The 23,843-nt window shown below is 41.0% G+C and overlaps 1 protein-coding gene across 7 annotated transcripts in view; it reads left to right on the forward strand.

The window, feature by feature from the left end:
- The window catches only part of Ankrd17 (ankyrin repeat domain 17), a 141,989-nt gene extending 122,311 nt beyond the window's left edge, over nucleotides 1-19,678 (forward strand). For all 7 annotated transcript variants that reach the window (XM_036200399.1, XM_036200400.1, XM_036200405.1 and 4 more), the window contains 6 exons: nucleotides 1,467-3,097; nucleotides 7,066-7,263; nucleotides 13,841-14,089; nucleotides 15,457-15,635; nucleotides 16,668-16,832; nucleotides 18,323-19,678. In XM_036200399.1, the coding sequence (XP_036056292.1) occupies nucleotides 1,467-3,097; nucleotides 7,066-7,263; nucleotides 13,841-14,089; nucleotides 15,457-15,635; nucleotides 16,668-16,832; nucleotides 18,323-18,382 (2,482 nt within the window). In that variant the 3' untranslated portion in view covers nucleotides 18,383-19,678. The remainder of the gene's footprint in view (nucleotides 1-1,466; nucleotides 3,098-7,065; nucleotides 7,264-13,840; nucleotides 14,090-15,456; nucleotides 15,636-16,667; nucleotides 16,833-18,322) is intronic.
- The last annotated feature ends 4,165 nt before the right edge of the window (nucleotides 19,679-23,843 follow it).

The following is a 23,843-nucleotide window of genomic DNA, read 5'->3' on the forward strand; positions in this document are numbered from 1 at the left end:
TTACAGTTTGCTGTCATTATTGACATAACTGGGATTCCTCACTCATTTTGAGAGAACTTTCCCAAGGGATTACAATACTAATAATAGAGAAGATATTTGGGAATATGTAATAAACTGTGTTATCTCAGATACCAGGATTAAAAAGAAAATCCTCTTTGCTTGCTCACTTGTAAAAATTTTCCATGTTTACTTACATTGTTTTGTTCTTTGATTTTTGTAATGCTAAAAATCTAACCTAAATTTCCAATCCCAACTTCTTAGATTGGTTTAGTATTGTTTTTTGAAACAAGGGCTCTCTATGTAGCTCTAGCTATCCTGGAACTCACTGTACCAGGCTGGCTTTGAACTTACAGGGTACCCCTCTTCCTACAGACTCTGCCTCCTAACTATTTAGATTAAAGGCTTAGATTCCACTAAAATCAGGAACAAGACAAGGCTGTCCACTCTCCCCATACTTATTCAATATAGTACTTGAATTTCTAGCTAGAGCAATAAGACAGCAAAAGGAAATCAAGGGGATACATATTGGAAAGGAAGAAGTCAAACTTTCATTATTTGTAGACGATATGATAGTATACATAAGTGGCCCCAAAAATTCTACCAGGGAACTCCTACAGCTGATAAATTCCTTCAGTAAAGTGGCAGGATACAAGATCAACTCAAAAAAATCAGTAGCCCTCCTATATACAAATGAACAATGGGCTGAGAAAGAAATCAGAGAAACATCACCCTTTACAATAGCCACAAATAATATTAATACCTTGGGGTAACACTAACTACAGGCTTGTACCACTGTTCCCTGCTTACCTTTTTCTCTAAAACCAGATCTCGGTATGTAGCTTAGGCTGGCCTTGAAAGATCATCTGTCTGCTGGTACTAAAGTCATTGACTACCACTCCTAGTTGTTGACCTCCTATTTAACTTTATAACATTGTATGTTGTGCAAGCTTTTGTCTATAATGGGTTTTCTAACAGTAAAATATTTTACAATGGGAAAGTGGATTTTTCATTAAAAAGGGGCGTTGGCGGTGGCAGGGCGCTGGAGCAGTGACTCAACAGTTCACTGGATTCAGTTCCTAGCACCCACATAGTGGCTTACAGCCATCTAAACACTTACGCACATAAACATAAATAAGTCTGTTTTAGGAGAGTCAGTTAAGATGGGTAGTATAGGTTAGTGGTAGGGAACTTAGCCAGCTTGTGAAAGCCTGCCAATACCTTCCATGTGCATACCAAAAAAGAAGATAAAAATTGCTGATCTTCTAAAGCTTGGCATTAATTCAAGATAATTTATTGTTTCCAGAATACCTCCAAATTGATGAGAAAATTGCCCCTGGATGCTTGGGTGTATCTTGTGTGTGTGTGTGTGTGTGTGTGTGTGTCTACCTGCACACATTGACTATCGTTAGAAAGTACTGAACTTGGGGCTAACTCGGCATTTGCTTTTGTCCGTTGTTCACATGCAGGGGTGGCACTGAATCGACAAGACAAGCAACTCAGTTGATCAATGCTCTGATCAAGGATCCAGACAAAGAAATTGATGAGCTTATCCCAAAGAATCGTTTGAAAAGCTCCTCAGCAAATTCCAAAATAGGGTCCTCAGCACCTACCACCACTGCTGCTAATAGTTCCTTAATGGGAATTAAAATGACGACTGTAGCTCTGTCATCGACATCTCAAACTGCCACAGCACTCACTGTGCCTGCTATCTCTTCTGCATCCACTCACAAAACCATTAAGAACCCAGTGAATAATGTGAGGCCTGGTTTTCCAGTTTCTCTCCCGTTAGCATATCCTCCTCCACAGTTTGCACAGGCTTTGCTTGCTGCTCAGACTTTCCAGCAGATCCGTCCACCAAGGTTGCCCATGACCCACTTCGGAGGTACTTTTCCACCAGCTCAGTCCACTTGGGGTCCTTTTCCTGTCAGGCCTTTGAGCCCTGCCAGAGCTACTAACTCGCCTAAGCCTCACATGGTGCCTCGCCATAGCAATCAGAATAGCAGTGGTTCTCAGGTGAATTCAGCAGGTTCTTTAACTTCAAGTCCAACAACTACAACCAGTTCATCAGCGTCAGCGGTGCCTGGTACATCTTCAAACGGCAGTCCAAGTTCTCCTTCAGTCCGAAGGCAGCTTTTTGTCACGGTTGTGAAGACATCCAATGCCACAACAACAACAGTCACAACTACAGCAAGCAACAACAGCACGGCACCCACAAATGCCACATACCCTATGCCTACTGCCAAAGAACACTACCCAGTGTCCTCCCCATCTTCCCCATCACCGCCAGCCCAGCCAGGAGGGGTTTCTAGAAATAGCCCTTTGGATTGTGGCTCAGCATCCCCAAATAAAGGAGCATCTTCTTCCGAACAGGAAGCAGGTAGTCCGCCAGTAGTAGAAACCTCAAACAATAGGCCACCACATAGCAGCAGTTCTTCTGGGAGCTCATCAGGTCATTCCACTCAGCAGCAGCCTCCGGGATCTGTTTCTCAGGAGCCAAGACCTCCTCTTCAGCAGTCTCAGGTTCCTTCCCCGGATGTGAGAATGACTGTTCCTCCTCCAGCAACAAGTTCTGCTCCAGCGGTGGTGCCTTCTACTGCGCCTGTGACATACCCTATGCCTCAAACACAAATGGGATGTGCCCAGCCTCCTAAAATGGAAACCCCTGCTATCAGACCACCTTCTCATGGCACAACTGCCCCTCACAAGAATCCAGCTCCAGTGCAGAATTCATCTGTTGCAGTCCTCAATGTCAATCACATTAAAAGACCTCATAGTGTTCCCTCTTCTGTCCAGCTACCTTCGACCTTAAGTACACAAAGTGCTTGTCAGAATTCAGTACATCCAGCAAATAAGCCTGTTGCTCCCAACTTCAGTGCCCCTTTACCATTTGGGCCCTTTAGCACATTGTTTGAAAACAACCCTACAAATGCTCATGCCTTCTGGGGAGGATCTGTTGTTTCATCTCAGTCAACACCAGAATCCATGCTGTCTGGAAAGTCCTCATATTTGCCAAATTCAGATCCTTTACATCAGTCTGATACTTCCAAAGCACCAGGTTTTAGGCCGCCATTACAGAGACCTGCTCCAAGTCCCTCAGGTGAGTTTGTGTTAATTATTGACATTCTCTGGTAACTGCTTCACAGAGATGATATGAAAATTCTTGGCTATGCTGTGATGTATTTGCTCTGTAAATAGGCCATATGGACGAGTTTTTGTTGCATACTGCTGTTTTTGAAGCGGTTTCGCTACGTAGCCCTGGCTAGCATGGAATTCACTATGTAGACCAGGCTGGCCTTGAATTCAAACCTCTGCTTCCTGAGCACTAGGATATAAAGGTATAGGTTATGGTGACCACTGCTACAGGGTTTTATTTTGGTGGTGCTAGGAGTTAAACCCATTGGTGTATACATGCTAGAACCACTTTCTTTACCAGGGAGCTACATCCCAAGCCCAAGATAGTCGTGGTCCCTTAATACACTGTTGTATCATGTGCATTTAGTGGCTATTTAAAGACTATAGTAAATGTTATCTTGAATTTCCCATAAATAAGTTAATAGGTCTCATCTCCCCCCACACTTCTTTGGAGAAAAAAAAAAAAAAAAGGTTTGTGGGATGTGTCCGAGAATGGAACCATCGTGAGAGGCTGAAGAAGAGGAGCCTGAGTTTGAGACCAGTCTTCATTATACCTGTCTTGGGAAAAACAACGGAGGGAGGGCGGGAGGGAGGGTGTGACAATGCTTGCATGTAGTCCCAGCATGTGATAAGTCATTTCCAGCTGCATACTGATCTTGACTGCCTTAGTTACAGGAGATCCTGTCTCAAAAGAAAGGAGGGGTGGGGGTTACATTAATAAAGAAATGCCCCCAAACACCAAATAGCGACCAGTTTTATTAAATTTGAATTCATTTCTGTTTTTGTGGACATCTTTCTCATTTTAAAACAATACACTATCTATTGTGGTAGCCATTAGGTATCTCTTGTATTTTTATTTAAATCAGTGAAAACTCACCAAGTATGGTGATGACATCTTTACTCCCAGCATTGGGAGGCAGAGGCAGTGTGAGTTCCAGGCCATCCAGGGCTACATAATGTGACCCTGTCTCAAAATAACAACACTTGTATCTTCTTAGCTATAAGTATTGTGGACTAATGGCTGCCATGTTGGACAGCAAAAATTATATAACATTTCTATTTCAAGGGAAGTTCTTTTGGACAACACTGGTATTTATAGGGGATCTAAAAATATTCTAATTGTGTTACTGGTTTTTTAACTTTTCACTTATTTTTAGATTTATAAAACAATTCTTAGTTTATGAAACAAGAATACTTCTTATGTAAATATCTTAGGCGACTGACATATATACCAATACGAAATTAATATTGGGTAATTGGCTATAGATTTTACAGTATTCAGAAAACTACTTTTCCTGTTTTAGGATCTAATGCAGGATGCCAAATTGCGTTTAGAACTGTTGTACTTTTGAAACAGCATGGTATATTTATTCAGTGTAGTACTTGAATTTCTAGCTAGAGCAATAAGACAACAAAAGGAAATCAAAGGGATACAAATTGGAAAGCAAGAAGTCAAACTACCACTATTTTTAGATGATGTGCTAGTATACATAAGTGACCTCAAAAATTCTACCAGGAAACTCCTATAGCTGATAAACTCCTTCAGTAAAGTGGCAGAATACAAGATCAACTCAAAAAAATCAGTAGCCCTCCCATACACAAATGATAACATGGCTGAGAAAGAAGTCAGAGAAACATCACCCTTTACAATAGCCACAAATAATATTAATACTTTGGGATAACATAACTACACAAGTGAAGGACCTTTTTGATAAGAACTTTAAATCTCTAAAGAAAGAAATTGAAAAAGATATCAGAAAATGGAAGGATCTCCCATGCTCATGGATAGGTAGGATTAACATAGTAAAAATGGCAATCTTACCAAAAACAATCTACAGATTCAATGCAGTCAGTCCCCATCAAAATCCTGAAACAGCATGGTGGTCCTTGCTCTTGCATGTCCAGCACTTTGGGTTCAGTATGATCTTTAACTAAATGTTGAGTTCATTTTTGTCCTGGAATATAAAGAAACTCCACCTAGGGGTTGGGGATTTAGCTCAGTGGTAGAACACTTGCCTAGCAAGCACAAGGCCCTGGGTTCGATCCTCGGTTTAAAAAAAAAAAGGAAAAAGGAAAAAGAAATTCCATCTATTCAATGTTCAGTGGTTTCTCTTGTGTATCCCTGGCTGTCTGGGTATTCACTTTGTAAACCAGGCTGACAAGGAACGCAGAGATCTATCTGCCTCTACCTCCCAAGTGCTGCTATTAAACATGCACCACCAGGTTAGATCAATGACCCAGGGGTTAAGGGCACTGGCTGCTCCTCCAGAGTTCCTGCATTTAATTCCCAGCAACAGTGGTGGCTCACAACTATCTAAAATGAGATCTGATGCCCTCTTTTGGTGTGCAGACAGCACTGTTTACATAATAAATAATAAATCTTTTTTAAAAAAAAAAGTGCACCAATATTGGTCAGCAGAAGAAGAGGAGAAGAAATTTTTGTGGATTAGCCTGAGCAGTTAAAGTAATTGAGAAAATCCACGTGAGAGATGAGGATTGAACCCAGGGCCTTGGGCTTGCTAGGCAAGCACTCTACCACTGAGCTAAATCCCCAACCCAACCTGATCTATTTTTAAAGACTATTTTGTGGGCTGGAGAGATGGCTCAGAGGTCAAGAGCACTGAGTGTTCTTCCAGAGGTCCTGAGTTCAATTCCCAGCACCCACATGGTGGCTCACAACCATCTGTAATGAGATCTGGAACCCTCTTCTGTATACATAAATAAATAAATTTTTGAAAAAAATAAAAAAAGACTATCTTGTTTTATTTGGTTTTTGTGACAAGGCCTCTATAGGCTTGGAGTTTACCATATAGGCCATGCTTATCTCAGACTTCCCAACAACCTTTGAACTTAGTCAGCGGGCTGAGAAGTGATGCGGTTCTCCTTGGCCTCAGAGCTACAGTTAAAGGCATGAACCACCCGAGGCTGGCTTTGTTCATTTATTTGTTGTTGGTTTTTGTTTTTAAGGACATTTATACTTTATAGAGCTGGCTGGCCTAAACTCACTATTTACAGACTTTTTGCTGCATGAATATATGTGTACCAGTGTGTACCTAATGCCTAGGGAGGTCAGAAGAGGTATTGGCCCCCATGGAGTTGGGGCTACAGATAGTTGTTGAGTTACCATGGGAGTGCTGAGACCCGATTCCAGGTCCTCTGCAAGAATAACAAGTGCTTCTTAACTGATGAACCACCTGCAGCTCCCCAGCATACACACTGTAAAAACAATCTTTTTAAACTAGCGGTGGTGACACACACCTGTAATCCCAGCAGAGAAACAGAGGCAGGTGCAGATCTTTGTGAGTTCAAGGCCAGCCTGGTCTATATATCAAGTTCCAGGACAGACAAAACTACATAGAGAGAATAGAGAGACTCTTGTCTCAAAAATAAGTAAATACTTAAATAGATAAATCCCAGCACTTGGGAGGCAGAGCCAGGTGGATCTCTGTGAGTTCGAGGCCAGCCTGGTCTACAAAGTGAGATCCAGGACAGGCACTAAAACACCAGAGAAACCCTATCTCAAAAACAAACAAACAAACAAACAAACAAAAAAGAATAAAATGCCAAGCAATAAATACTGCTCCCTCTTTCATATTGTTCTTATCTTTTAATGAGGGAGTGGTTTTGAGAAAGGTCTTCCTTTGGCCTAGATTGCCCTTTAACTTGTCATGTGGCAGTTCTCCTCCTCATGATGTTTATGACCATGTAAGATTTTGTCTGTGTGTGAGACAGAGACAGAGACTGTCTGGCCTTGTCCATGCTGGCCTTGAATTTATTATGTAGCCAAAGATGACCTTAATCTGACCCTGTTGACTCTGTCTCCCAGATGCTGGTATTACTGGTATTTGCCACCATACCCAGCTAAGAATTTTTTTTTTTTAATGATCTCTTCTTGGGATAATTAGTAAATAATGGTGATCTTCTACATTACAGGTATTGTCAACATGGACTCACCATATGGTTCTGTAACACCTTCTTCTACACATTTGGGAAACTTTGCCTCAAGTCTTTCAGGAGGTCAAATGTATGGGCCTGGAGCACCTCTTGGAGGAGCACCTGCAGCTGCTAACTTTAACAGACAGCATTTTTCCCCACTTAGTTTGTTGACTCCATGTTCATCAGCATCAAATGGTGAGTGATCTATATCCCAGAAGAAAAAGAGAAAGTTTTGTTCTTATAAACAGAGGAATTCGAGCTCTTCAGGTATAGGATATTTGCTTGAGACAGGCTAGCCTAATCCTTAAATTGACCATGTAGTCAAGGATCTTTCTGCGTCCAGTTCCCACAGCTGGAATTACAGGCATATTCTACTGCCGCTCACTCCATGTTTGGGATTTTTAACTTCACCATTATTTTAATGCTGTTTTAAAAATATATATATATATATATATAATTTCTGACTCTTGACTGTGTATGTAATGTCAATAAAATTTGAAGATTTAAAACAATTTATGCCAGGCGGTGGTGGCACACGCCTGTAATCCCAGCACTCAGGAGGCAGAGCCAGGTGGATCTCTGTGAGTTTGAGGCCAGCCTGGTCTCCAAAGCGAGTTCGAGGAAAGGCCCAAAGCTACACAGAGAAACCCTGTCTTGAAAAAAATAAAAAATGAAAACATAAAAACTATTTATTGGGCCGGGCAGTGGTGGTGCACACTTTTAATCTCAGCAGATACAAGCAGATCTCTGTGGGTTTGAGGCCATTCTGGTCTACAGAGTGAGTTCCAGGACAGCCAGGGCTACACAGAGGAACCTTGTCTCAAAAAAAACCAAAAGAGAAACAGGAAAACTGTTGGGACGGAGATGCAGTACTTGCAGCTCTTGGAGGGGCCTGCTCTCTTCATTCCTAGCACCCATGTGAGAGCCATCTATAATTCCAGTTCCAGACATTCCACCCTTCTGACCTTCCTGGGCACCAGGCACACACATGAGGCACACACATGAGGCACACACATGATGCACACACATACATGAAGGCAAAACGTTATTTATACACGTAAAATAAAACTGCTTTTAAAACCTACTTCCTTAATTGTCCATGGTGATGAAACCAGGGTATCTTGCATGTGTTCTACTATTTGACTACATCCCTACCTCAGTCCTATTCACTGTTAATGTATTTACTCTTTAAATACAACTAGTGAACAGAAAGATTGCTAGCTTTATAAAAAAGTGTGCCTAATGAGCCTAGCATGATGAGACTTAGTTATAATTCTAACTACTTTGAAGACTGAGGTAGGAGAATTTGTGTTTCAGACCAACCTCAACTATATAGCAAATTCCAAAGCAGCTTGGACAGTAATGTGAAAACTCTCAAATACATACACAAACACTTGTATAAATACCACATACCTTTTTTTCTTTAAGATTTATTTATTTATTATATATACTGTATTCTATCTGCATGTTTGCCTACACGCCAGAAGAGGGCACCAGATCTCATTAGGTGGTTGTGAGCCACAATGTACTACATACCTTTTTCTACCTTTAAATGTTTTTTTTTTCCCCTTAAAGATTTATTTATTTTGTATGCAGTGTCCTGCCTGCATGTACTCATGCAGGCCAGAAGAGGGCACCAGATCTCATTACAGATGGTTGTGAGCCACCATGTGGTTGCTGGGAATTGAACTCAGGACCATCTAGAAGAGCAGTCAATGCTCTTTACTTCTGAGCCATCTCTCCAGCCTTGTACCTTTAAATCTTATCTACCTTAGCAGCATAGCAAAACAAGCTCATCCTGTACAGTATTATATCCTTACCATATCAGCAATTATGACTCAGACTCCAAAATACTTCAAGCAAAATAGAAACTGAACATTGGGAGGGTGGTGGTGGCACACACCCTTCATCCTTGCATTCTAACTTGACGGCCAGCCTGGTCTACAGAGTGAGTTCCAGAACAGCCAGGGTAGTTACACAGAGAAACCCTGTCTTGGAAAAAAAAAAAGAGAGAGAGAGAGACAGAGAGAGAAAAAGAAAGAAAGAAAAGGAAGTACTGGAAATTGAACCTTAGTCTTGAAAAGGTAGTCAAGTTCTCTATGGTTGACCTGTAACCTCAGCTTCCTTTTTACTTATTGTAAAACAAATCTTTATTCTTTTTTACGTGTATGGTGTTTGACTTACATGTTTGTCTGCTCACTGTGAGCGTAGTGCCTGTTGAGGTTAGAAGAGGATGTTGGATCATTTAGGACTAGAGTCATAGACAGTTGTGAGCTGCCATGTATGTGATGGGAATTGGACCTAGGTCCTCTGGAAAAGCAGCCAGTGCTCTAGTCATTGAGCTCTGTCTTCAGCCCTTTTGCTTTTCATTTTGATGCAGGTTCTCACTAAGTTGCTCATATGGCCCCAGCATACCACAAACATAAAATTCTCCTGTTTTAACCTCCTGAGTCATTTATAGGCATTATCACACCCTTTTTCCTTCTTTAAATTATATGCTTAATATTTCAGCTTTTTGTATCAAACCAAATTTTTGTTGCTTTTAATTTTTTTATTAGTAATATGTAAAACAATATGATTTCTAATGTAAGTACTCAGTGTTAAGGATCACAGCTTGGGTTAGATGTAGTAGTCTGTACCTCTGATTACAAGGTTGAGGCAGAGGGAATGTGAGTTGAAAATGTGCCAGAACCTGTTTCAAAAAACCAAAACTAAACAAAACCCATATGTCTTGCCTTTTGGGTTGTTAGGCATCTCTACAAAATTATGTGCTGTGGAATATCAACAGGATACAATAGAACAAAGATGATGAGGGAGCAGCCTGGTATCTTTCTGCCAACTGACTTTTTTCCCCTAAATTAGACTTCACAGATTTTTTTACATACATGAATTCATTTGTTTTTGCATCATGGCACCTGTCTTAATTACTTTTGTGTTGCTGTGAAGGTAGCATGGTCATAGCAACAGAAAAGGGCACCAGATCTCATTACAGATGATTGTGAGCCACCATGTGACTGCTGGGAATTGAACTCAGGACCTCTGGAAGAGCAGTCAGTGCTCTTAACCTCTGAGCCATCTCTCCAGCCTGGTCATAGCAACTTAAAGAAGAAAGAGTTTAAAGGAGACTTAAGAGTTCCAGAGTTCATGACCATTATAGTTAGGAACATGGCAACAGGCAGGCATGCATAACACTGGGGTGGTAGCTGAAAACTTACATCCTGTCCATGAGAGGGAGAGAGGGGGAGAGGGAGGGACGGAGGGGGGGAAGAGAGAGAGAGAGAGAAAGAGGAGGAGGAGGGGGAGAGGAGGGTGAGCACTAAACCTTTGTTCACCACTAGTGTCACAGCTCTTCAACAAGACCAAACCTCCTAGACCTTTTCAAACAGCTCTACCAACTCACTGCATATATTCAAGCAGCCACATTCCTCTCCCTGGCCCCTACAGCTTTGTGGCCATATCATAATACAAAATACACTTAGTACAGCTTCAAAAGCCCCCATAGTATTTCGGTCCCAAGACTATTTAAAGTCCAGATTTCTCCTCAGACTCAAAGCAATTTCTTAATTACACCCCTATAAAACCAAAAAGCAAATTACATGCCTACAGTATTAAATGGCAGAGACTATACATTACCATTCCAAAAGGGAGGAAGGGGACAACAGCGAGGAAATACTGGAACAAACTGAGACCAAACCCAGCAGGGCAAATTCTACATCTTGTGTCTCTCGTCTGTTGTCAAAGAGCTTAGATGGCTCTGCCCTCCCAGCCTTGCTGACTGCTCCTATGCCTCTTTTGAGCTGGCTACGTTCCCTGTCCATACCACTGGTTTCAGTGCTCCGCTTAACCTAAATGGAGGACAATCCCACAACTCCTGGATCTTAGTAACTGTAAAGCCAGAACCACATGGTAATGCTGTCAAATTCCTGTTTGCTTGGGGTGGAAGCTGGCCCCTCCTTGAATTGCATTTGCATGAGAGTTGATTCGTGTGGCACAGACTCTCCTGTAATTCCTTACCTTTTTCTTGTTAAGTTGGAAGCCTTTCTGGGTGGAGTCTGAGCCTGAGGACACCACTCCTTTCATTTCATTCTGCATAAAGCCTCTCCTAATCTCCTTCAGCACTAGCCTTGAGTCCAACATTAAATTTCCTGGTGCCCTTTTACTCCTCCAACTGTACATTTTACATTTCCCTTTGCCCACTTTCTCCTTGTCATTGTAGCCTGAGGATGACGCCTAACACCAAGTGACAGAGTCAAGTACTAGGCTGTCTTCCAGTCTCTCCAGCCAGTTCAAATAGTCCAGGACTTTGCAGTGGCAGGCAGATTCTTCGCACAAGTGCGGTTTTTGTCATGATGTCAGGTAAACGGCCTCCACTCAACTTGCTAGTAGTCTTCCCTCTGAAACCTCTTGAACATGGCCTCCAGTCAGCACCACCGTCCTGCCCATTCATGCTAAGATGGTCTATTGCCTCTTAGAGTGTTCAGTCACTTTCTTAAAGTCCCAAAGTCTTGCATATTCTTCCCAAAAAAGGACCATGGTTTGGCCTGTTGTCCCAATGGCCCATCCCCAGGTACCACCTTTTTTCTGCCTTAGTTACTTTTTTTTGGTTTTTAGGTTTTTTTTGTTGTTGTTTTTGGGTTTTTGAGGCGGGTATCTCTGTGTAGCTTTCTTTGGTGCCTGTTCTGGATCTCACTCTGTATGTAGACCAGGCTGGCCTTGAACTCACAGAGATCTGCCTGCCTCTGCCTCCTGAGTGCTGGGATTAAAGGCGTGCGCCACCACAACCTGGCTTACATTTTTATTTTTGTGATGAGACACCATGATCCAGGCAACTTAGAGAAGAAAGAGTTTTTATAGGGGTCTTATGATTCCAGAGGGTGAGAGTCAATAAGCATCGTGGCGGCGAGCATGGTGGCAGACATGGTGTAAGAAGTAGCTGTGAGTGCAGATCTCTCCCATAGGCCTGAGGCAAAGGGAGGAGGTGAACTAACTGGGGTTGAACTGCTAGGGGTGTTGTTTGTTTGTTTGTTGTGGGACTTTTTGTTTTGTTTTTGTTTTTTCAGACAGGATTTCACTGTGGAGCCCTAGCTGGCCTGGAATTCTCTCTGTAGACTAGGCAGGCCTAGAACTCAAAGAAGTCTGCCTGCCTCTGACTCCAGAATGCTGGGATTAAAGGCGTGCTCCACCACTGCAAGGCTGGGTTTGGGGTTTGTTGTTTTGTTTTTATTTTTGTTTTTGTTCTTAGAGCCATAGTCTGTCTACAAAGCCCTGGCTGCCCTGAAACATATTATGTATTTACCAGGCTGAACTGGAACTCACAGATACCTGCCTCTGTCTCCAGAGGGCTGGGATTAAAGGTGTTAGCTTAGGCCATCACCAGTGACATACCTTCTCCATCAAGACCACACCTAATCATTGCCAAACAGCTGTACCAACTGGAGACCAAGCATTCAAACACAGGAGTCTACAGACTATCTGAACACCAAAAAGAGTTGTTTTCAAAGAATACAGTTTGAGGGAACTTGGAATGTAACTCATTTGGTAAAGTGCCTGCCTAGCATACACAAGACCTTGGGTTTGCCCTCCAGCACTGCATAAACCAGACGTGGCAGCAGGTCCCAGAACTTCAGCACCCAGCACTCAAGAGGTAGAGCTAGAAGGATCTGAAATTCACGGTCAAACACTGAAGAATTGTCTTGCTGAGTAAGAACACTTGCTCTGTAAACAGAAGGACCTGAGTTTACCCAAGTAAAAAGCAAGGCAGAGAGGCCTGTAGTCTTGCCTGTAACCCCAGAACTTAAGTTGGAGCCAGGAAAGGAGTCTCTAGAGCTTGCTGCCTGCCAGCCTAGCTCTAGCTCTAGCTCCAGCTCCACAAGGGAACCTGTCTCAAAGGCAGAGTAATAAAGCAGGATACCTACCATCCTCCTGTGGCATGCACACCTGCACAGGAACAAGTGCATATATGTGTGCAGGCCAGAAGAGGGCATCAGATCTCATTATAGGTGGCTGGGAGCCACCATGTGGTTGCTGGGAATTGAGCTCAGGTCATCCCGAAGAGCAGCCAGTGCTCTTAACCTCTGAGCCATCTCTCCAGCCCTAACCAGGTTTTAATGTCCACATATATATTGCTTTTTAAAGACAGAGTCTCATTATGTAGCTTAGGCTGGCCTTGAATTTGTAGTTATTTATTTAGTTTTGTTTGAGACAGCGTCTCACTATGTAGCCTTGGCTATCTTGGAACTAGATATGTAGACTAGTCTACCTTTGAACTCACAGAGACCCTGCTGTCCTTGCCTCCAGAGTGGTAGGATTAAAGGTGTGTGCCACCACACCTGACTGCAGTGAATCTTCTTGATTGAACCTCTGGAGTGCTGTGATTACAGATGTGTACCATCATGTTCAGCTTCAACGTTCTTAAAGAAGAAGAGGAAATTATTTCAAAGGAGAAAGAGACTAGCAGGGTTGGGGATTTAACTCAGTGGTAGCCTAGCAAGCACAAGGCCCTGGGTTCGATCCTCAGCTCAAAAACAAAGAAAAGAAAAGAAAAAGAAAGGGACGAGCAAGGAGGGAGGAGAGGGATAAGGAAGTGATGGGAGTAAAAAATAAAGGGTAGTGGTGGATATATGTGAAGCAACTCAGAATTTCCTTTCTTTGGATATAAATCAAAAAGTAATTAAGTATTATTTTAAGATTTCTTCAAAATGTGAGATATGGTTTTACAAAATTAAATATTCTGCAGTGTACCTGTGTTAGATTTCAAAATGTCTTTTTCCAGAGTCTCCCGCACAGTCGGTGTCCTCTGGCGTTCGTGCACCGTCTCCTGCCCCTTCATCAGTACCTTTAGGGTCTGAAAAGCCCAGCAATGTCTCTCAGGACAGGAAAGTTCCAGTCCCTATTGGAACTGAACGTTCTGCACGTATCAGGCAAACTGGAACTTCAGCTCCATCTGTTATTGGGAGTAATTTGTCTACATCAGTAGGACATAGTGGCATCTGGTCCTTTGAAGGGATTGGTGGCAATCAAGGTATGATATACTGTCATATTACTGGAAATTACGTTTATTTGCTTAGCTGTAATACTTTAATCAATTACACATTATTTTAATTTTTTGAGGATTTTATTTACATTTATATGCATGAGTGTTTTCTGTGCATGTATGTCTGTGCAACATAGGTGTACCTGGTGCCTCAGAAGGCCAGATGCGAGCATTGGATTCCCTGAAATTGGAGTTACATCCAGTTATGAGCTGCCATCTGGGTGCTAGGAATCGAACCCTGTTCCTCTGGAAGAGCAGCCGGTGCTCTTAACCACTGAGGCATCTCTCCAGCCCTCATTGTTCTTTAAAGGAATTCTCCTGTCTCTTCAGTCAGACCAACCAGCTTCTTTTAGTTCCGGTCTCATGTGGTCTTCCCACTTCACTTACTCATCTCTGAAAATAATGCAGTACACATAAAGAATTTGAGCTTTTTTTGAGTCTCTTGTATACATACTAGGCTGGCCCTGAACTTACTGTGTAGCTGAGACTAACCTTGAACTCGTGATTATTTTGCCTTCACCTCACAATTCTTCAACTGCAGTTGTCTCCCGTCTTGCCCTGCTTGTATTTCATCTCACCGTATTGAGAGGTTGGAGTCTGAGATTTCAGGCTCTCAGCTTCCTTACTTTTGTTGTACTGAGAGGTTGGAGTCTGAGATCATCCGGCTGTCAGCTTCCTTACTTTTTGCCAGGCTCTGCTGCTGCAGTCATTGTGCTGCTGCTGCTGCTGTTCAAGTGAATACATGCTTATTTAAAGTTTCCATGGGAACCCTTCACCGTCCATCAAGATCCAGAGTTTTTGAGCTTACGCTTTCTCAAATGACTGATACACCAGCTGCACTGTCAGCCTACTTACCACAATTCTTTTGTGTGTTATTTTATCTTGCATGAATTAGTGAAATTCATGACAACTTCAGAGCTCTCTTTCTGAAGTCTTTGGCATCTACTTTGTAACTGTTTAAGGACAGATCTGCTTCTCCCCCTCCCCACCCCCATCCCCAAGATGAGCTTATATCAAGTTCATTCCCAAGGGAACATGTTCAGGAACACTGTGGACCTAAAATGAAAAAGACAGTCATAGCTTGTTAGTTAGTCATCTCGTAGCTGCTTTCCACAAACTTGGGTGAGAAAAGCAGACCCACATTTACTCTGTCAGGTGTCCGCTGCTTCTGTGTGCTCTTCTGTTAAGTTTTATGACACTGTTCACTAGGCAGTGTGGAAATAACTGCTGCAAACATATAAAATAGATTGTTTTGAAAGAATTCATAACTTACAATAAGTTAAAATAGAAATTATAAAGTGTTCCTTTTAAATTGTATATTGATTTTGAATGTTTGTTTGTTTGTTTCCTCTCAGACAAAGTGGACTGGTGTAACCCTGGGATGGGAAATCCTATGATTCACAGGCCAATGTCTGACCCAGGAGTGTTTTCACAGCATCAAGCAATGGAGCGAGATAGTACAGGAATTGTAACTCCTTCTGGTACATTCCATCAGCATGTTCCTGCAGGATACATGGACTTTCCTAAAGTTGGGGTAAGCATTTTCATTATTACAAATTGTTTTTCTTATTCCTAGTCATCTCTCATTTCCAAATATAGGCATCTGTGAAGTCCTGCTCGGGCTTTACAAGTCAAAGTGGATAAGATAGAAATAATTAATTTTCCTTGTCATTTAGGGGAGTTTTGTTTTAGGAGTCTTTGGTTTGTTTATTTTGGTTGGAGTATATTGTTTGTTCCTTTTTTTACATTTTTATTTTTAATTATGTGTATATGTGGGTATGTATGTGCACATAAATCATATGCTCACTGGGGTCAAAGAGGTTATTGGATCCCTTAGTGCTAGAATTACAGGAAATCATGAGCCATCGAAAGTGAGAGCCAAGAACTGAATTCAGGCATTCTGCAGGAACAGCCAACTGTTTTAACTGTGGAACTGGGGTGACCTTAGCTTCTGGTCTTCTGTACCACCTCCCATGTGCTAGGACTACAGGTGTGCACTGCCATGTCTGCCATTGGTGGAATGCTTTTTGGAATTCTCCCTTATACTTTGTGTTTGTTTTTTTATTTCCTTCATGAGACATGTTCTCAACATGTAGTTCTGGCTGGTCTAGAACTCACTTTATAGATCAACCTGGCCTCAAACTCAAAGAGATCTACCTGCTTCTCCCTCCTGGGTGCTGAGATGAAAGGCCTGGGCCACCATGCCCAGCTATACTCTGCTAAATGAGTTCATGTCAGAATAATTTTTAGGCTCTGTGAATAACTTATACATTCATAAAGTCAGTTGAGGTGGTTAAAAACAATTTTAGAGCTTTGACTCCTCGGTTGGTTGGTTTGATTGATTTTGTTTCATTTCTGTTCTGTGACAGAGCACATATGTATCCCTAGTTGGCCCGAAACTTCCTCTAAACAGGCTGCTTTTGCCTCCCCAGTGCCTCGTTGTCTTCTGTGACAAGTCCTCTCCACAGAGTCCTTGCAGGAGAGTTTACCAGAGGTGGGGGAGGGACAGAGAAGAAGAGTAAGGACTCTGATGCTAATCTCTTTCCTCTCTCCCCCTTTGTTGAAGGGTATGCCTTTTTCTGTGTATGGGAATGCAATGATTCCTCCAGTAGCACCTCTCCCTGATGGTACTGGAGGACCCATATTCAATGGCCCTCATGCTGCAGACCCTTCTTGGAATTCACTGATAAAGATGGTTTCAAGTTCCACAGAAAATAATGGTCCTCAAACGGTAAGGCTGATAATTCAGTAAGCAGTCACTTAGGTGTTTACAAAATATAAGACAAATAGAATTTAGGCATAGAACAATAGAGTACAGTGAATATAGGTGGGAAAAGAAATTGACTACAGCTGCAATGCATTCGAAACCTTTGTAAAATGATACAGCTTTTTAAAACTATTATAGAAAAGCATTTTATAGATGATGTTCTGTAGCAGATGGTATAGAAGAATTTAGAGCTGGACATGATAGGGTACACCTTTAATCCCAGCACTCAGCAGGTGAACCTCTGTGAGTTAGGGGTCGGCCTGGGTGTAGGCCATGTAGGGCTACATAGTAAGACCCCGTTTCAGAAACAAAAAATAGCAAGTTGCAAAGTGATCTTTATGTAAAATAACTTTATACTCACATTAAAATTCGTTAATGTGTAAAGAGCTATTCACACTATATTTTAACATGTTACGCCAAAACTTTATATAACTGAAAACTTAGGGAAATGACTACACTTGGGTGGGTGGGGGGTCTTGCTCTGTTTGTTCTGGCACTCACTAGCTAGCTAGCCCAGGGTGATCCTGCTTCAACCTTCCATGTGCTGCCATCACAGGTATAAGCAACCATACCTGACTCATGTTTAAGTTACTTGAGTTTATGTTCAGTATCTCTGGACAATTGTTCTTTCACAGCAGTCTTTATGTTGTCAAGTAGCTAGTTTTAAAATTGCTTGGGTATCACTTCTTGTTAGTGTTTCAAAAAGAGAAAAGAGAAGCAAAGAAAAGAGGTTTGAGTTGTAATTTGGTGACAGAGCACATTCGTAACATTCTCAAGGCCCCAGTCAAGGGCGGGGACATTGCTGTTTTTTTTTTTTTTTTCTGTTGTTTCCTAATATGTTGCAGATTTTTAACTGATTTTTTTTTTCTTTTAATTTGTCTGTATGGGTGTTTTGCCTGCATGTATATCTATCACATGCATGCCTTGTGACCTTGGAGCCCAGAAGAGGATCCTAGAACTAGAATTATAGACAGTTGAAAGCTACCATGTAGGTCCTGGAAATCAAACACAAGTCCTGTGTAAGAGCATCTGTGCTTTTTTTTTTCTTCAAGACAGGGTTTCTCTGTGTAGTTTTGGTGCATGTCCTGGATCTCACTCTGTAGACCAGGCTGGCCTCGGACTCAGAGATCCGCCAGGCTCTGCCTCCCAAGTGCTGGGATTAAAGGCGTGCGCCACCACTGCCCAGCTCCATCCTCCAATTCCCTGTGCTCCTCCCCTAGCCTCTCAGTTTTGACCCAAGGTCTCAGGTAACCCAGGCTGTCCTTGAGGCTTACTGTGCAGATGAGGATGAACTTGAACTCCCAAGTATTTCCTTTTCCTTCCACGTACCTGACTATATGTTGAAGACTGAATGAAATTAGTTTATAGATACTTGACTGCTTTTTAGGAGTATTATTTTAAGCTAAATATCTGTTTAATTTGTATTTGGTGAAATGCATGCTCTGTATTTGTAGGTTTGGACCGGGCCCTGGGCACCTCACATGAACAGTGTGCACATGAACCAGCTTGGCTGATGAGGATAAGCCTGTTAGCCTGCAGATTCCTTTCATTCAGAGGAAATCACAAGTGGCCGAGAATTTTTTATGCTCCCAAATCATTCTACTGATGTGCTTGACTGAAGTGTGTAGGCTTTTTGCAGAAGAACTTACTAACTGACCTATTTTCTGTGAACATTTGTGACTGCCCATTCTCCATCATCATCCGTTTTTATCTTAGTTAGCATTTTTCTTATCATTTTCTTCTTTCTCCCTCTTCTCCTTTGGACATAACTTTCTGTTGAAGCTGTTCTTTGGCTGGTTGGTTTTAGTACTGTAAACTGCTTCTGAGCAAACACGGAAATTTAGCAAAATTATGTAAACTTGATCCTGAAGTTTTAGAATGGCAAATAAATGTACAATTGTTTACATAACAGCAAAGGCTAAGCAGAAAGTAAATTTCAGTATGTCAGGATAGAAGCTCTACTTTATGTAGACTTAAATTAATGTGAGATATGTACCTTCATATTCAGAAATCCGGATGTTTCCTTCCTACATTAAACTATTAATAAGCATAACTTTTCTACTCGTGTAATTTAAGCATGAAGTACAATGATGGGTTATCGGTGGATGCTTCCCTGTGTTAGCTCTTAAAACAGCCGTCTTGCTCCCTTTGGGGTTTGTTTGTAGCGAGGCATATCGAAGGAATTTCTGGTTTTTCCATGTCTTTATCACATTTGTCGCACTTTCAAACTAATGCACACATCTCTCTCCAGTTTGGGCTCTGTCTTTGCCACTGTTACTAGTGAGATTCTCTTGCTCAATAGTGAAAACCCCCTGGAAAGCTTTTACCACAGCAGCTGCTACACAGAGGTGGAGATCGTCAGTGGCTCAGTGGTTTCTTCTAACCAGAAAACTTGAGACTTTGGAGAAATTTAAAAGCCACCACAGTTCTCAGTCAGCAGATACTGTTTGTTTTTAAACAATTTGGCATATTTTATATTGGATAATGTTGATTCTTAACATTGGTTTCCTAGTCATAAAGAGTCAACATAAAATGTTCCTTTTTCAAGCATCTATGTCTTAGGTTCAAAGGCTCCTTGCTCTCTGCACTTGTTGGTGGCAATGAAAAGGATGAACGGCTAATTTGGGCCAAGCCGAAAAAGGAGTATTTGGGTTTGTTATTAAGACAATTTTTATGATCTATATATGAATACAAGGATTATAAAGACTACATTTAACCTGTTTATATGTGATTCAGGGCCACACTAAACTACTCAGTGGGAATTATATATTCCATCCACTTGAAACAATAAACAATAATGTATACAAGAAGAATATGTGTCCTACCCTGTCTCCTATAGAAAAATGACTTATGTGGTTGAAATATAAAACAATGCATTCATGAGAAATACTGTATATATCAGTTTGATTTTTAATTAGATACAAACTTCACACTGTAAAACACGAACTAAAGCTTAGATAACCAACTAGAGTTGATAATAGCATTCCTTGGTTGTCAAAGTACGTAAGAGGATCTCTTGCCTCTAGTGACATTAGTAGGGAGTGTAAGATTGGCTTCTCCAACCTACCCTGCAGTTCGTAAATGGTGGACTTGTCTTTTCATTTAGGAAATGTTAACATTTGGTTTTCCACCTATGACAAATACACCCAAATTAGGAAGAGAACAGCCTACAAATATAGCCGTGAGATTAAAAAACAGCACTTTACTAAAACAAACAGCTGTGTGATGTTAGTTAACTTTTGTATTGAATTTTGCCTCGGTTCTGTCTTCTCTACCCACCCCCCTAAGTTGTTTTATGTGATAATGAGGGTTATTTTCTACCTGAAATAGTCCCAATGGAGAACAGACATTGCTCAGCATGTATTGTGCATGTGAGTGGTGCTGTTCAATAAGGAAGAAGGGTGAAGACTGGCTATTTTCTTGAATTTAGAAGGTGGAGCATGAGATTAGATTGGAGCCCTCCATCTCTACACTTAGAGATCAGGCTTGTGAAGTACAGTGCCATGGTACTAGAAGTTTGTACTAGGAACATTTTCCAAATACATTTTATACTTCAGATGTAATAAAGAACATTTTTATTTAAACAATAAAAAAACACAAATTTTGAGACCATGCAGGTCTTTTTTTTTTCCTTTTAAAGTATATGATTATCTCTGCAGACTACATAGTGTGCTTCTCTTTCAGAAGTGAGTTACCTTTTCAGAACTATCACTTTTCCATTTCCAAATAGCTAATATCCCCAATTATTGTATGATATGTATTCCAGCTATTTCACTTTAGAAATGACCTTGTTGGCTAGGCGTGGCGACTCATGCTCACGTCTTTAATCCCAGCCCTGGGGATGCAGAGGCAGGTGGAGATCAGTGAGTTGGAGGCCAGCCTGGTCTACATAGTTCTAGGACTGCCCAGACTATATAGACTCTCACCTCCACCTCACCCCCCAAAAAATCTTGTTAACTGTTTCTGACAAAGTCCTCATTCTTGCCTTTCAGTGTATTTTAATAGCATTGAGAACTGATTTTAGCATTTCTCTGAAAAAAAAATCCCTCCTGTGGCCTATTATTGTAAAATAGTTTTTATTAGTAAATAATAATATTTGTTCTCTGGGAAAACAACAAAAGTAGTATATTAAATAACCCTGTCTCATCTGCTTGCAAAAAAAATTCTTTTTCTCAAGTTACCTAAACATGTACTTGATAAAAAATGGTTTTGTGCACTGTATTATTCACTGGGGTTTTCATAATCACAGTCTTTTCAGGACCTTTGACTCAGTCTTTCACTGACAATTCTTAACACTCATTCCCACAGATCTGATATTACAGAACATTTACAGTGTTTCAGAATCTTTTAAGTAACGAAATTTAAGAGTCAGGATGATTTTGAAATGATTAAGATAATCACTTTATTTTTACTTTTGTAAATTCATCTGTCCAGGTGTCTTATACTATTAATGTTAATGCTTTCTATACTTTGGCTTGGATGCTCCTGAATTGATTGGGAAGTACACATTTCACTGAAGACTGCTTAACAGTTGCAGCACTTGGCTCACTCGGCTGCCTTCAGATGAGAGCATCTAACTTATAACTTCTTTCATTATACATCCTGAATGCAAAAAATACCATCACCTAAGTTGGGCTAAGTACAATGAGAGCAGTACTTTGCTGGCCCAGACAGAATTCCTTTACAGTGGGACCAAGTCTCATAAAGTTTTAATACTGTGTTGTCAGAGTCTCATGTTATACTTCTGTCTTAAATGAATTCACACTTTTTACAAATAAAAGCCACCCTCTGATGAGAAAAAAGAAGCTGGGTGGTGGTGGCCTTTGATCCCCGCACTAGGGAGGCAGAACCAGGTAAATCTCTGTGAGTTGGAGACCAGCCTGGTCTACAGAGCAAGGTCCAAGACAGGCTCCAAAGCTACACAAAGAAACCCTGCCTCAAAAAATGAAAAAAATAGAAAAGAAATGGGTTCCAGGCCACTCTGGACTGGAACATATGACACAATGTTTGATACATCAGGGAACTTTCCTGTTCAAGGTTTTAAGAAGCCTGATGTGGTGGCAGGTGAATCTGAGTTTTAGGCCAACCTGGTCTACATAGTTCCAGGCTACATATCTTAGCATCAGCTTCTCCCCAAGAGAAAAAAATATGCCTAAATCTGATACCAAGAGATTACTTTTAACAGTTTCTCACAAGAATAATTTATAATGTTTTAAAAAACTACTCCCAAAAAAACATTTTAGAACTGCAGGTAGTACAATATATACACATACATGCAGGCAAAAATACACATAAAATACTAAAATATTTAAAACAATTGCAAAAAGAAAATGTTTTATTTGTTGCAATGTTTTTTAGGGAGTTAACCGCAAGTAGTGGCCCCTCACTTTTATAGTTTCGGGTCCTTTGAAAAGCATCTCTTGTGAAACCTGACCTTGAATTGTAATCCTTCTGCTTTTTAACCTCTTGGCACTAGTGCATCAGGTTGCCTAGAGCACAAAGTCAGCCTGGATTATCTAGTGAGTTCCATGATGGCCTGGGCTACATCGAGGAAATGTAACTCAAGAGGAAAAAAAGAAAAAGCATAAAGCCATGTCTGACAACCTGAGGCCAATCCTTAGGACTCACATTACAAAGGGAGAACCAGCTCCTTCAGGTTGTCCTCTGATCCCACATGAGTCTCCTCCTCCCACATTGCACTTGGACATGTGATAAACCTGAGTTTAAAAAGCTTTAAAAATAAATATGGTCTGAAAGATAGTTCTGGGTACAAATGTGGTGACCTGGGTAAAAGTGGATGGAGAGGACTGACTACCAAGTTCTCTGACTTCCACAAGCCATATGCAGAATTAGCAGAAATTAAATTTTAATAAATTAATTCAATCTTGTTAGAATATATGGAATTTTTTAAATTGGTCTATTTCTATTGTATTTACTTAACGTGTATGCAGGTGCTCACAGAGGTCAAAAGAGGGTGTCAGATCCCTGGAGCTGAAGTTACAAACAGTTGTAATAATAGTGTTAAAGATTTTTATAACTGCTTGAAATTATTGGATTAGGATTTGTGAAAAATCCTTAAATGACAGGCTTATTTATACATAGAGAAAAGGGTTATATATGCTTAATCATAAATACAGATTTACTTATTTTCCCGGGGTTAGAATTGATTCTAGGTCCTCACCTGGTAACCTGGAGTTTGGCAGAGTTGTGTCGTTAAGAAATTTTCCCTCTATACCTTAAGGCTACTTTGGAAGTGCCAACTCCATGTTGCCAGTTCTCTGGAAGGAGGATGGGGAAACAGTTCAATTCTTTATCCTTTACACATACCTGACATAACTTGACTTTCACTCTAAATCAGTAGACAATAACAGCTGGCTTTCTTTTGTTTGTTTTGTTTTTGTTTGGAAACAGCTGGCTTCTTAGCAAGAGGTAGGTGTAAGCTATTTTAGAAAAGGGGATTATGGTACAGGAGCTTCAATTTCTAACTTTTTTATATGAATTTATGGATAGTTTTGAAGGCAGGTGACCCAAATTCCAGAAAATAAGTTATTTGATATCTTTGGTAGGTATGCATTAAAGTAGAGAATATCTAACGTTTGTCTTTAGCAAACATGGGAAAGGTTCTAAAAACTCACAATTCGCTTTGGATTACTCTAGGGCTGGGTGCCTCTGTAAGAAAAGAAAACATCATGTTATCCCAATTATTTTGCTAGAGCCAGGAACTCAAAACTGGAAAAACTCACACAGTCGTGTATGCCCTGTGCATTCCATTTTGCAATTTTTCCTACTTTTAATTATGATGATGATTTTTTGAGACAGTGTCTCCTGGGTAGCTTTGGCTTCTTTAGAGCTCGCTATCTGGACTGGCCTCGAACCCACAAGAGATCCTTAAAGGCGTGCCCCCACCTTGCCCCGCATCTTGCACTCTCCTGATTTATAAAGAAGAAATAGAATGTTGACCAGAACAGATAAAGA

This window comes from Onychomys torridus, chromosome 10, assembly GCF_903995425.1.
Source record: "Onychomys torridus chromosome 10, mOncTor1.1, whole genome shotgun sequence".
Taxonomy (NCBI): domain Eukaryota; kingdom Metazoa; phylum Chordata; class Mammalia; order Rodentia; family Cricetidae; genus Onychomys; species Onychomys torridus.